Below are 13,355 nucleotides of genomic sequence, written 5' to 3' on the forward strand. Positions count from 1 at the left end.
ATAGCAGTGCATACAGCTGGAATGATAGTTATTGTGACAGTCAAATAGTTGACTTCCAAACTTTTATAACTAATTCTTTATTTTTATTTCCTTTAGGACATTGGCTTAGCCTATGTAAATCACCTAGTGGAAAAAGGAGAATATGACCTGGCAGCTCGGTAACTTATTATTAAAGATTTTCTTTGCTTTCTAAAGTGTGTCGGGGGGGTTGGGGGGGGTAAAAGCAAAACTAAATTATTGGTTCTGAAGTATTTTGTGATGTTGATTTTTCTAGTGTTCTAGAGTTTCTGAAGTTTCAAAACATACAGATGTATTACTGTGCTGTATATTTTTTGCCTATAGTGACCCAAAAGTTACTGTAACCTTTCTAAAGTTTAACTAGATTTGGGACATGTATATTTTGGAAAGTCAGCGTTGATTTTTCAAAGTCACACTAGATTTTCAAAACAGAGGTTTTCTTTGGATGTTAATAATCTAAATTTATTAGTGTGTCGTTACATGTAAGACCATCCGAAAATAATTTGTGGCTACGTGAGTGTAAACAGAAATGCCAAATATGGGTATCTAAAGTAAGGATCAGAAATGGCCTAAGATTTATGTTTTCATGTATGTGTAAGCATAATCATATCTTTTTAAGTGCTCAGTTTTTCTCAGCTGAGGTTTAAATCTTCACTCATAAAGGTAATGTAGCCCTAATCAATAAGAGTGAATGCAAAGTAAGGAGTCGAGTCGTTTTGGATGCAACAACATTGTAAGAACTGAAAGGAGGAGTACTTGGCATACTCTGCTTGAAGCAGTGGTTTCCAAAATAAGCCAGCTTCGAAATTCTCTTGATAGGGAAAAGAAAGGAATCCTTGCAGTAATGCTGTCACACTTGCATTATTCAATATACCTACTTTTATTCTCTCTCTGTTCACCAGAAAGTGCCAGAAAATTCTTGGCAAAAACACGGAACTCTGGGAATTTGAAGTTTACAAGTTTAAAGAAATAGGTCAGCTTAAGGTAACTTAATTTCTGTCTCTGTACTCAAGTAATTGGCATGCTGTGTTTCTCATATGTTTTGACCAACTATCTAAAGCATTGCATTTAATAGCCCTAGTGCAGTAGAAGGGTACAACACTGCCTCTGAAATCCCTGCCCCAGATCTCTAGTTGTACAGTTGTCTTTCAGGTTGACATGTCTATGATAACAAGCCTCAAAACGGGGTTGGAGGCGTAGCACATCTGGTACTCAGCTACCTATTTTTAACTTGTTGACAGCCCCCAAGTAAAAGATACCCCCAAGGCTTTTACTTGCAAAGATGCTCACAGTTAAATACATCTTTCCCATTTAGTTTTCACTCCCTTCCAGTGTGTCCTGAAAAATCCTACCCCAACTCTTAAGGCAAATAACCTCTGTGGATGCCAGCCTTTCCTGAAAATCCAACTCCCTTGCAACAGAGTCACAGCTTTAAGTGTCAAAGAATAGGTAAACTGCAAAGTAACAGGGAAAACTTATGCTGTGTGCTAGAAATGGTGGCAAGAAAGAGGAGCAGTCTGCCCTGTCTTGTGTTTTTCCTGGTTGCAAGCCAGCTACCATAATAGTACACATTTAATACAAGATTCTCAGTTAATAAATTGCCCAGGACATAAGGCTATAGCGCTGTCACTGCCAAACCAGTAGAAAACATTATGCACACTCCCTTTGGTAACACGTGTACGTTTATTTCTGAATTTTATGTCTTCCTATTCAAACTCAATGAGCCTAAAAGGACATATTATTAAGATCTCACAGCATGCAGTCCCTTGCTGGTTTTGAGCTGTTTAATTCTGTTCAAAGAGCGAAAGTGTTTCACCGTTATGGTTTTCAGAAATGTCTGGCTTTTGTTTTAGAGCCACTCCAGTGCAAGAACAGCCTTGCCTTTTGTATGAGTTCTTAGTGGTTCGGTGCACACTTTGCCACCTTGGAAGATGAAATCTCATGTTTCTGTCTCTTTATTTCAATCCAATAAAGGACCTGAGTGCAGGTACAGGTGAAATTTTGATACACTGCTTCTTAGTCCTTTTGGGTTTATTTTGGTTTTCGGATGCAAGTGCCTGGAATGGATGTTTTTCTTGTCTCCACTTATGTCATCCAGCAGACTGTAAAATATAAAAATATTTGCAGGTTTGCTGCAAAAACATCTCTACTAAATTACTGCCTTTCTAAACAGTTGGTTGTTTTCATCCCTTTGAAAGTGGGCTTAGAAAAACATCAGACGCAGTCCGTTACATTATTCAGCTTCAAACTGCAGTTCTAGAAGACACCTTTCTTATTTTACTATTATTTCAACCACAAATAACTTTTCCCAAGTTCCTAAAAATACCTGAATATCATAAAGGTTGAACTAAGTTAAGCCAGATCTAAATGAAGCGGTTCTTGTAATGCGTGGGGTCACGTGTATGCTATTTGGAATTTTTACTTATTTGCTCAACCAGCAGGTATCAAACACAATAGTGTAACTAGGCTATAATGGCTTTAAGCCTTGATGAGGAGACTCTATTTGAGATTTGGAGACAAAGTGTATTTCAAAATGGAATTTTCTCAGATAATATGCACTGTATGTAAGTGACTGCCTAAAATTTGACGTTTCCCATCTAACGTGATTTGCCAGTAACTAAAGTGGCAGTAAAACTAAAGGTTTAAACTTTTGTTCCTGCAGAGGGACTAATTAGTGACACCCCAGTGTCAAAGCCCGTGGGGTGAGTGTTCTGTTTGTTTGCCTGTGATTCTAGGGGGGCTTTGTGTTCTCTACTAAAAGGTCCTGTTTGGCTACCAGAGGCTGCATTTTGGTATCTTGATGTCTCTCAGGTCTTCAGTGAATGTCCTCTAGCAAACCTTGTTAAGGCAATTTCAAGATTTTAGAGCCTTGCAATGCTCAGTTCCTCTCCTCCGCCAGCAGTGGTGGCTTGCTGGAGTTACGTGCTTGTGCTCACATCACTTCAGTGTAAAATCCAATGTCTCGGCTCAAACAGCTAACAAAGGTGGATTTGAAGGAGAATGCCAAACTCTGTGAGTGCTGGCCGTTGTGGCATGAGGGATATGCTCTATTCTGTTGATTCTGCTGTGACAATGACTTTCAGCAGGGGTGCAGGATGATCAGCTAGCAGCAGCAATGTTTTAATACCAAAACGTTGTCTAGAGGACACATGAAAGACTTCACCTGACTGTGGTGGGCATAGCACAGAGCAGCATTATCCAGACAGCCTCTTTCATCTCATAGGTGTCCTCTGAGGAATAAATAATTGTGGTTTGGTCTTATTGGCGAGATGTTTTAGGCTATCTCATGTCAACTTTTATATGGGCTTTCTTGTGTATACCCTGTCCTTATACCATTTGATCAAAAGTCTGAAAGCAGGTCTTAAGGAGAAACTAAGGAAGAAAATATATTAGTGTAGGGTATCCTTTTTTATTTAAAGTCACTTTCACCACGTGATTCAGGAATTGATACTAAGACATCCTGATTCTGGAGCTTTTCTGTCTGACCTCTCTCCTTAATGACTACTTAAAAATAAAATAGGAAGAGTTTGTAACCTCCAACATGGGTCTTCGTTCATCTTTGTGCCGAGGCTTAAAAATAACTTGGATGCTTCTCAGTCTTTGCTGAGTACAGGGGCCAAACTGCAGGAGGTGGTTGTGCTTTTCCTTCAAAGCAGTGGGACGTGGGGTGGGAGAGATCTCCTTCCCGAGGCAGCCTGGCCCCCACACAGCGAGGCAGCTGCGCTGCTCCGCACCTCGCTGTGCAGGCAAACCGCAGCCAAGAGCTGCAGCAAAGCCTGGCGGGCAGGGCTGGTCCTTGAGGAGGTAGCAGCAAGGTAGAAAGTGGGAATGAAAACAGCCGTTGGAGAATGTCCTCTGCCTTCCAGTCTCCAGCTGATGTCCTGCTTGCTTGCTTTATGGTTGGAAGAGGCTTTTTTATGACGAGGTCAGGAATATGATTCCCCAGGGCATCTGGCAAGACTGTTCCCTGAGTTAGCTATTAAATTCTGTGACAGATGGTGGGAGCTGATGTTGGCAGTGTGCTACGTTGCAAAGACTGGCCAAGCTCAAAGCATGGGGAGAGAAGAGATCTCCTCTGAGCAATGAACTTTTAATTTTTGCAAAGCTATTAACAATGCACTTTTTTATTCGTCTTTCATTTTTACCTCCTTTTTCACCTATGGAGGGAAGACTTTAATGAAGTATGTAACTTAGGCAATTGTTTTTGTTTAAATATTGGGAGAATTTTTTGTGAATTGCTGTCTGAAAGACTGCAGAAAATAAACGTAGTGAGATGTTATTTCTTCTGCTTTGTACAAGCAGCTTCAGTAATAAAATGCTACTGCACCATGTGCCATTAGTGGGCAACAAGCAACATCTCTGAGTGTTTGGAGGAATTTCATCAGTGTTGGACCTTCAGCTACAAACCCCAAAGTCCCAACACAGCTGGCAGCAATAGGGTTTATTTTGGCAGGTGGTACTAACCTTGGCCTCTAGTTGCATGGAATAATAGTGCTAATAAGATGCTGGGCTGAAATTCCAGGGTACGAACTGATTCATTCTGGCGGGTTCTCTTCTCCTGCCTGCCAGAATGCAGTTCCTTAATACCTCCTGTAGAGCAACAGATCACACACCTTCACCTTTTCCATGGAGAGATGTATTCTCAAATTAGTTTTCATTTGGGTATGTAAAAATAGCTAGCAAAACAGAACTTTTAATAAAATGTAGTGACCTCACAGTAAGTCATAAATCAAAAGTACACATTTTTCATCTAATGAATGCTTATACCTTTTTACAAGATATAAGACCAAGATTGGACAAAATAGATTTTGAAAACTTTCTTCTTTTGAGGGTTCTTTAGTGTGTTTTATTTTCTAAATGTCTAGCAGTAAATATTCAGACTTCTCTAAGTGCAGTGACTCATTCTCCCATTCTAACTACTGTCTTACCACCTATCTTTCTAATGAAAATGCTTTCAGATAAGTAATACAATTCAAATGTATGCAATCCTAAAGTAAATAACTTCAGGATACTGCTTACATATGTGAGTATACAGCACTTCCAATGTTTACCAAGAGCCATGCTTTGCATATAACTTTGGGGGCTTTTTGTTTTGCAGCAATTCTTTTTTTCTATTATCAGTTTACTAGGATGTTGTATGTCATTTCCCTTCTGACACTTTGTTCTCCTTGTTCCTATAGGCAATTAGTCGTTACTTGCCCAGACGGGATCCAGTTTTGAAACCTCTGATCTACGAAATGGTCCTGCATGAGTTTTTGGAGAGTGACTATGAGGTACTTGCACCCTTACGTGTCCGCAAGTAATCATTATTGCCAGCCAGACACCCTCAGCAATGTAGAATTCTAACAGCAAATTCTCTGTTGTATTCAAACAGATTATCAATGGACACTTCCACAATAATGAAAAGATTAGAAAGATAAATTTTGGTTTTGTTTTTAAAATACTAAGTAAAATGTTCTTCAGAACATGCAAATACTGTGAGATTGATTATCTTTTTCTAAAGAGTTATTTTTAGTTTGTTTAATGTAACGTAAGTGGTTGAGGTGCTGCACAAAGCCTACAGTGCCTGAAAAAGACTCAGCTTCATGAATCTTAATAACATTGCCCTAAGAAGGAAAATCTGCGTTCTGCACTGTGCATGTCTGTGGGCACGTAAAAGTGGCCTAGAGGTGAAGCACAGCAGGTATCATCTCTGAGTCCTAGCTGAAGCTTTGATGTTTTGCAGTGTTCCTTAGGCAGTTCTTTCTATTTCTGTTACAATCTCTTATACTTTTAGGGGTTTGCAACCCTGATAAAAGAGTGGCCTGGAGATCTCTACAACAACACAATCATAGTTCAAGCTGTAGTGGATCACCTGAAGAAAGATCCACAGAACAGGACTTTGCTACGAACACTTGCAGAATTGTGAGTACAATTTTAAACTCCTGTTACGAAAAGTAAGCTTGAAATAGCATACTATAGTTTATAAATATTTGCCTAACTCTCTTAACAGAAATATCTGCTTTGCGGCGTTCTACAGAGTATCGGCTTTTTCTCCTCTCCACTGATTGCACAGCTTATCAGTTCTCTTCCCTTCCTTATAAAGTATACACTGAGTATGCAAGCAAAGAGTTTAGTGTAAGATTGGATTTGCTACTCCTTTTTCTAAAGCAAATAGCTAGCATTCCTCTTTATGCTGTAAGAGGAAACTTCTTTTGTGAAGTGTGCATTTCAGAATTACCCACAGGAAAATAAAATGGTATTTTTTCCCCACTATTTCAAAAGTAGTAAATTTAGTTTTACTGTGTGGCTGGAAATATGTGACTGGAAAATGTGCCAGAACTGATCTGGCTCTAGGCTACTTCATACAGGGATAAAGCTCTTTGGTTTCCTCAGCCTGATTCCCATGTTAAGTTCTTTTCATTCTTTGAAGAAAGCAGAGCTACTGTCTATTGCTGTGTTACGGTCTGTCCCAAAGTTTTAAGACAATGTTTTTAGCTCTGAAGAGAGTTCCAATTAGTTTCCAAAAATAGAAGAGCTAGTGTTTTATGTGACTTCCCCTGTGGTTTGAAAATGGGAAGATGAAAATGTAGAGAACCACAAGTCAGAACACAGATGTGGTGGCTAGTATAAACAGAGTTGAAATTAATGTTGCCCAGTGCTTTATTTTCCTTAAACAAAAATTAATCACAGCAACTATTTAGATACTTATCACATCAAGTACCATCCTAACAAGCTTTACATCCTAGAATAATGATTTTCCTACACTTAGATATGTAAGATCATGTGTGTTATAACATTATTTTTTATCAGATATACTTATGACCAGCGCTACGGCAGAGCTCTAGAAATTTACCTAACTCTGAGGCACAAAGATGTCTTCCAGTTGATCCACAAGCACAATCTTTTCAGTTCTATCAGAGACAAAATTGTTCTACTCATGGATTTTGATTCAGAGGTATGGTGATCTTAATGATTTTGTATTCACTTTCCACTAAAGATATTTTAACAGATTAAAAATAAATGAGCTAAAGATAGTGTTGAGGCAGAGAGTGAGTTTGCTGTGTCTGGATACATTCAGAGGTAAGGAAGATGATGTTTGCCTAGACCGCAAAATAATTGACCCAAGGATGAGTTTTTCCTTTGTATTTCCATTTGAGTATCACTCAGAGTGAAAACAGTGCCAGATCCAAGATCATTGTTGTGATTCTCAAGTAGACTTTCACAATATTCCTTCTGCATTTCTAACCAAATAATGCTATTAATAAGCCAAAGAAAGGAGGCAGTGAGGCATGTGTTAAATGTACTTGCGACTTTTCTTTCACTGCAGTCAATTAATCTGCTTCTCAAAGTTTGCAAGGTTATTAACCTAAATTCCAAAAATCAAGAAGTGTGCATTTTGTGCTGAATTCAATCTTCTTTATTCCTAGCTGACTATAAAACCTCAGCAAATGAGTTTTGGTATGATCCTTGAGGGGAAACCAAGTAGATCTGCTCTTTTTTCAGTTTAGTGGTTGTTTAAACACTGGAGATAAAATATGGAACCATCTGTACGAAAGATGATAATCTTTGGCATGCCCATTCTAAACTACCTGGGGAAAAAAAATAGTATAATTTTTCTTAAGTAAATCATATTAGGGATCTGTGGTTTTGTATTTTTTGAATGTGAAGCAAAGTTTGCTCTTGTAAGAGGAAGCAGAACTGGAATCCTGGTAGCCACTCTGCTTACATGGATGGTCTTGTATTAGTGTGCAGACAGTTTGGAGGAATCCAGTTGGAAAGCAAGTTGAGTCATGTGTTTCTTATAGAGCCATCACCCTGCAGTTCCCTTTTGCAACGGGACAAATAGTGTTTCTGCACATTTGGTAGTAGCCTTCTGTGGCCCATGATTCAATGGGCATACTTCACCTGCAATTTAAGTGCACAGTATTGATTGCAATTAGTGTGGAAATTTAGGAGAACTATTCTGGAAGGATACACGCTATGTTCTCCTGCAGTGCTGTGCTGTCGGGGAATGCTGATGTTATTCAAACAGCTCTCTGAATTACTGTTGCTGAAAAGAGTAGGTCTGCAATATCCATCTGATACCCATCAGTGAACAAGTGTAATAATATATAGACTGAGCGGAAAATGTCTGTACCTGTTTCTCAACTGGGTTCTCTTTCTTTACTGTAGAAAGCAGTAGACATGCTTTTGGATAACGAAGATAAAATTTCCGTGAGTATAACAAGGTCATGGCATGGCAGTCCAGCGCTTGCTTGTGTTACCCGTCCTTCTTTCAGTCCTGTAAAATGTGATGTTCATCACACATTTGCTAATCTATTGGGTTTTACTTGTTTTCTTTCAGATTGACAGAGTCGTTGAAGAATTAGAAAACAGGCCTGAGCTACAGCATGTGGTAAATATTTCTGTATTCTTTTGGTTTCAAGTTGAGCTGAATAAACCCTTTGCTGGGCATATCTTTTACAGATGTGGTGATCCTGTCAAAGTGCACATGACGCTGAAATGTCATACATCATCAGCACCAAAGTGGCTACTTTTCTAATCCATTTTTTAACATGGCTATAGCATTTTTATACTATTAACATAATTTTAAAATGTGTATACCTGTGAGAACTTTATAACATACTGCTTACTTGTTAACATACCATGAAACACTCCTTATGGCATTGCAGATACTTGTCTTCTCCGGTCAATTGCTTCTTGCTTGTATCCTTTCTCTTTTCCTACACAAAAATGGGGTTGGATGGTGGGTGCAACTCTGAAGCACATTTTGCTGACCCACAGAGACCAGTGAACTGCTTGTCTTTCTAGAACTGTAACTTCTATATGCTGCAGGATTGTTCTTGTTTGGGCACAATTACAACAGCACTGTAGGGCTGTGGCTCCACATTGCTATTCCAAAAGCACCTTTGGTTTGAGCATGCTGTCAGAGGAATACGTAACGTGTAACCATGGACTTGGGCTGTATTAGGTGGGGAAGTTTAACTTGCTGTTGCTTACAGGTGGGGCTTGGGGCATTGATCTGGTGGAGAACAGGTTTATGTGTTAGAGATCTGATTATGGGAAGCAGCTGTATGAAGTGTGCAATCCGCAGCCCAAGAGCTTTGCAAAGATGACTGACTGACTGTCAGTTTATGGAAGGGATGCATCAGTTCCGAAGTGTGAAGCCTGTTTCCTTGGAACGAAAGTGACCCTCGTGATTATTCTCAAGGCTTTTCTGTGCTCATCTAGGGAGGAAGGAGCTTTGCCACAGTATCTATAACTCAAGCTGTTTTGGTTAAAACATTTCATGTGGTAAAAATTTGATCTGTAGTTATCTGTAATGGTCAAGTACATCTAGATAACCAAAATGTTTAATTTGACGTATTCCTCCAAAGTTTTCCCTAAAATTCAAAATCCGGTAGTTTCCTTGAAGGTTAAAGGACAGTTACTTAATTGTCTGAAAACCTGTTTTACAGATCTGGGTTTGGAGATTGCTGTGATGAGGGTACTTCAGAAAAATATAGTCCTTTGTAACAGGATTTAATCTCTGTGCCTTTTAGTATGTGTTAGCACATTCCTGAGGAAATCAGGAGAAGTTTTTTATTAGTGGAGAATGAATAATATTGTAGAAGTGGTTTTGACTTCTGGTTCTCTGGTTTTGATTCCTAGTATTTGCACAAACTTTTCAAAAGAGACCACCACAAAGGCCAACGATATCATGAGAAGCAGATCAGTCTTTATGCTGAATACGATCGTCCAAACTTACTCCCCTTTCTCAGAGACAGCACGCACTGTCCGCTAGAGAAGGTAAGCCCCTGAAATCTGAACACAGGTCCTCGATCTTTGTCTGTAGCTTATAGTGGTGTGCATTTGTAACTGTGTCTGGTACTGCCCTCTACTGCCAGAAGGAGGGATCCTTCGCGTTTGTGTCCATCACCTGCAGAAGTTTGGTTCGCAGGGCTGACTGACAGCAAGACCTTCCCCTCTCAGCTCACATGGCAGGAATCAGCGGGGATTTTAAATGCAGAAGTTCTGAATTCACACATGATGTGTACCTGCAGTGTATCTATTCATTAGTGCCTGGCCTGACTGAACAGCAGGTTGTGGTTGCAAGAAAGCAATAATAATTTTGCCACATCTAGGACTAGTCAGTGTTAGAGCTTTTCTAGCTTTGTATTCTAAGGTCCTAAGTTGCTTTCATATAATATACACAATATAACAGTCACTGAACTAGCAGAGCTAAAAGTATTTTGTCTTTGTCCTTCCACTAGTAGACTTGGGGTTTTACAGAGTGCCATGTTTCCACCTTCTTTAACCTTTTTACATTTTCCTTCCTTGACAAATAAATAAATAAAGTTAAGGGCAATCTTGGGTTTTTATCCCCTGCTTGAATTAAAGTGAATTGAATGGAAATTTTAAGTTTTCCTCTGTAGTTGGGTTAGTGCATTATTATTTGTATTTGTTGCTGTTAATGGCCTAGCAGAGCAGCCATTGTGAAAGGATGCCTCTCTGTATGCAGCTGTAATGATGACACCAGTGCAGTAGTTTCAAATCTAATGTTGAATATTACATTTTACGTGGCTGACGTTCTAACGAGAACTAGTATTGTTCCTGGTACTTCTCTAGTTTTGCATGCTTCTGTCAACTTTACTGTGCAACAGCAGGAAGCACTGGAAAACATGTTGTTAGGATTGCAGGTCTTTGTTGAAACTGTCACACGAAATTACGTTGTCTCAGTGATCTTTTTAAGCAATGAGTTTGAGAGGTTTCCAGCCAGAGACTTTTGTCTACAACGTTGGCTTACTTGTTTTTAACTTTTTGATTCCCTCTTAGTCTTTGCCTTATGTATTATTTGTGTGGTCATGGTTTTATGTATAAAACCTTACCTGCATGGGGTTTTTTTGTCCTTTTGGTGCAAATTAGTTTTAGTTTTTGCAGATCCAGCCACCTGTCTTTGGTGATGGGTGGTGCAGAAAAATGCTGTCAATAAACAATGCGAGCACATTGCTGGCACTGCTTTGCTGTGAGCAAGAAAAATATGTCAGAAACTTGTGAACCTTTGGAAGGTGTGGTGCAATGATCACTGAAGTGAGAGAAAAGGATGTTAGAAAAAGTGTCATTCCAACCTTACGTTAAAATATTAATACATTTCAGTAAGAAGCTAAGGAAGAGAGGAAGGATACCAACACCGTATAAAACTTAGTTAAATACTGTCAGTGCTAATTCTGTAATTATACTTCTTACCATACATATCATATAGTAACACTTTTTGCTACTTACATATCTTTGTTTTAAGGAAATAAAAAGGGAACCAAGAATTTCCCAGTTACCAATGTTTTCAGTTCCTGTTAAGCAAATTCCAGTGCAGTGTATAAATTGCAAAAAGCCATAATACTTGAACAAATCCACGCTTATTATCGATTTAAAGAAATTATAAACCCAGCAGGAAGAGGTAATTCTTGTTCCTTAAAAGTAAACCACTTTTATTTAAGTGCTGTTTAGCAAATATTTTATAAACTGAACTGAAAAATAAGTTTGAATGTTCCGTGTTTACCTCTAGAGGGAGCATGCCAGTCAAGAAACGTGCAGCATCCAGAGTACTGAATACCTGGTACTTTGTAGGTTAACTTCAAAGTGGAGGGAGAAAAAGGGCTGTCAGCAGTGTTTATAACTTAGAGTATTATTCGTACCTTCATTTCTCTGAAGTATTTGGTGGGTAATTCACTTACCCCTACCCCAGAATTCATTGTCCATATCTCTGTTCTTCATAGTAACCCATCTGAAATCATTTGAGAATGGAAGGAAAAGTTAATTCCTACCTACAACTTTAGCTGCAGCTGTATCTTACGCATTTATAGTTTGGATTTCCAAGTATGAAATTCTTTATTGGTGAACACTTGTCTTCACAGGAGTGCCATGAATCTTGAGTTTGCTTTCTGCTTCCAAATTGAAAACAGACATGACATCACTTATGGCATACCAGCTCTGCCAGTTTTCTGTTACTAAAAACTTGTTGGTGATTAGTTTGGTAATTTTTGAAATTGTGCTGAGTGTTTTTCAGCTACACACAGATTCTGTAACTGCTTATGGTATTTAGTCCTCAGGTCTTTAAACCAAATTTACAAGAAATGCTTCTTCCTTGTATCTTTCATATTTGCACTAAATTATTTTTGTGTTGTTGTCTTGGAGGTCACTGGTACAAAATTTAGGGGGTACTCTCTACCTACCAGCACCATTCTGGTTACCCAGAGGAGAACTGTAGTCTTGTGTGAATGAATGTCAAGGAGACCTCCATCACTAGAGGCCTCCAAGGAGACCTCCATCACTAGAGACCTCATAAGTCCACCCACAGGAAGAAAGTCTTGACAGCAGATCACATTAATGCTTTTGGATTAACCAACTTTTGGAAGCAGAAGAAAGAAGTTGTCAGTACATTTAAAGGTAGCGACTGGCATAATCCAAACTGAAATAGCTATCCTGTCCCCAGATATATTTGATCTTTTTTAAGAAAAATTTTTAAAACTGCCATGGAGTTTCTCTTCTTAATTAATGCCAGAGAACCTGACAGTACACACATATGAAGGGAGCTGTATTCCTGTCAAAATAAGTAATGCAAGTTCATGGAAAAATATCTTTAAGCCTCTTGCAGCATTTGTGACCAATAAAATGTCATGTTACATTGTTCCCTGTATTCTCTTTCCCTCCTCCCTTCCCTTAAATTCAAGGCTCTTGAGATCTGCCAACAGAGGAACTTTGTAGAAGAGACAGTCTATCTTCTGAGTAAGTAACACTCAGTGTGATAAATTACAACATGCTTTTAATCTTGTCATAAAGTTTATGATGCAAAGATGTATTGTCTAATATCGTTTAACGTGCTTTCCCAGAGACAAAGTTGGTATTTAGTCCTCAGTCAGTATAACCAAATAACATAAAAACAAACAAACAAACAAAAATAAACCAAAACAAAGCACTGGATTATTCATATCATATCTTAACTCTATATATAGTGTTACTGTGTTTCTGATTTGGTGTTTTTCTGGGGTTTTGGAGGTGTTGGGGGGCTATGGGGAACAGGTAGCGGGGGGGAGTATTTTTGAGACATTCTCCAAGACAAGAGTAATAGTTTGCAGAGAGGGGAGAAATAAAACAAATGTTTTATTCTGAAAACAGAAGCTTAGTATTATCTTTGCTGATTTGGAAGATTGGCTTGATGCCTTTTTTCTTTTCTTTTTTAAAGAAAATTAATTGTAAATTAACTCCTCCAGCAGGCCAAGGAATCTACCTCTGAATGGGAGGCATTGTAAGACTATGATTAGTGTATGTATTAGTATGTTATGCATTAGTCATGAACAGAACGGAAAGCGGTTTTTTAA

At 38.7% G+C, this 13,355-nt stretch overlaps 1 protein-coding gene across 3 annotated transcripts in view; it reads left to right on the forward strand.

The window, feature by feature from the left end:
• Positions 1-13,355, forward strand: part of VPS41 (VPS41 subunit of HOPS complex) — a 110,588-nt gene that overhangs the window by 79,727 nt on the left and 17,506 nt on the right. For all 3 annotated transcript variants that reach the window (XM_074900924.1, XM_074900926.1, XM_074900927.1), the window contains 9 exons: positions 97-158; positions 921-1,002; positions 5,199-5,291; positions 5,795-5,922; positions 6,811-6,955; positions 8,173-8,214; positions 8,345-8,395; positions 9,652-9,789; positions 12,708-12,762. In XM_074900924.1, coding sequence (XP_074757025.1) covers positions 97-158; positions 921-1,002; positions 5,199-5,291; positions 5,795-5,922; positions 6,811-6,955; positions 8,173-8,214; positions 8,345-8,395; positions 9,652-9,789; positions 12,708-12,762 — 796 coding nt within the window. The remainder of the gene's footprint in view (positions 1-96; positions 159-920; positions 1,003-5,198; positions 5,292-5,794; positions 5,923-6,810; positions 6,956-8,172; positions 8,215-8,344; positions 8,396-9,651; positions 9,790-12,707; positions 12,763-13,355) is intronic.

This window comes from Athene noctua, chromosome 2 (genome assembly GCF_965140245.1).
Source record: "Athene noctua chromosome 2, bAthNoc1.hap1.1, whole genome shotgun sequence".
Taxonomy (NCBI): Eukaryota; Metazoa; Chordata; class Aves; order Strigiformes; family Strigidae; genus Athene; species Athene noctua.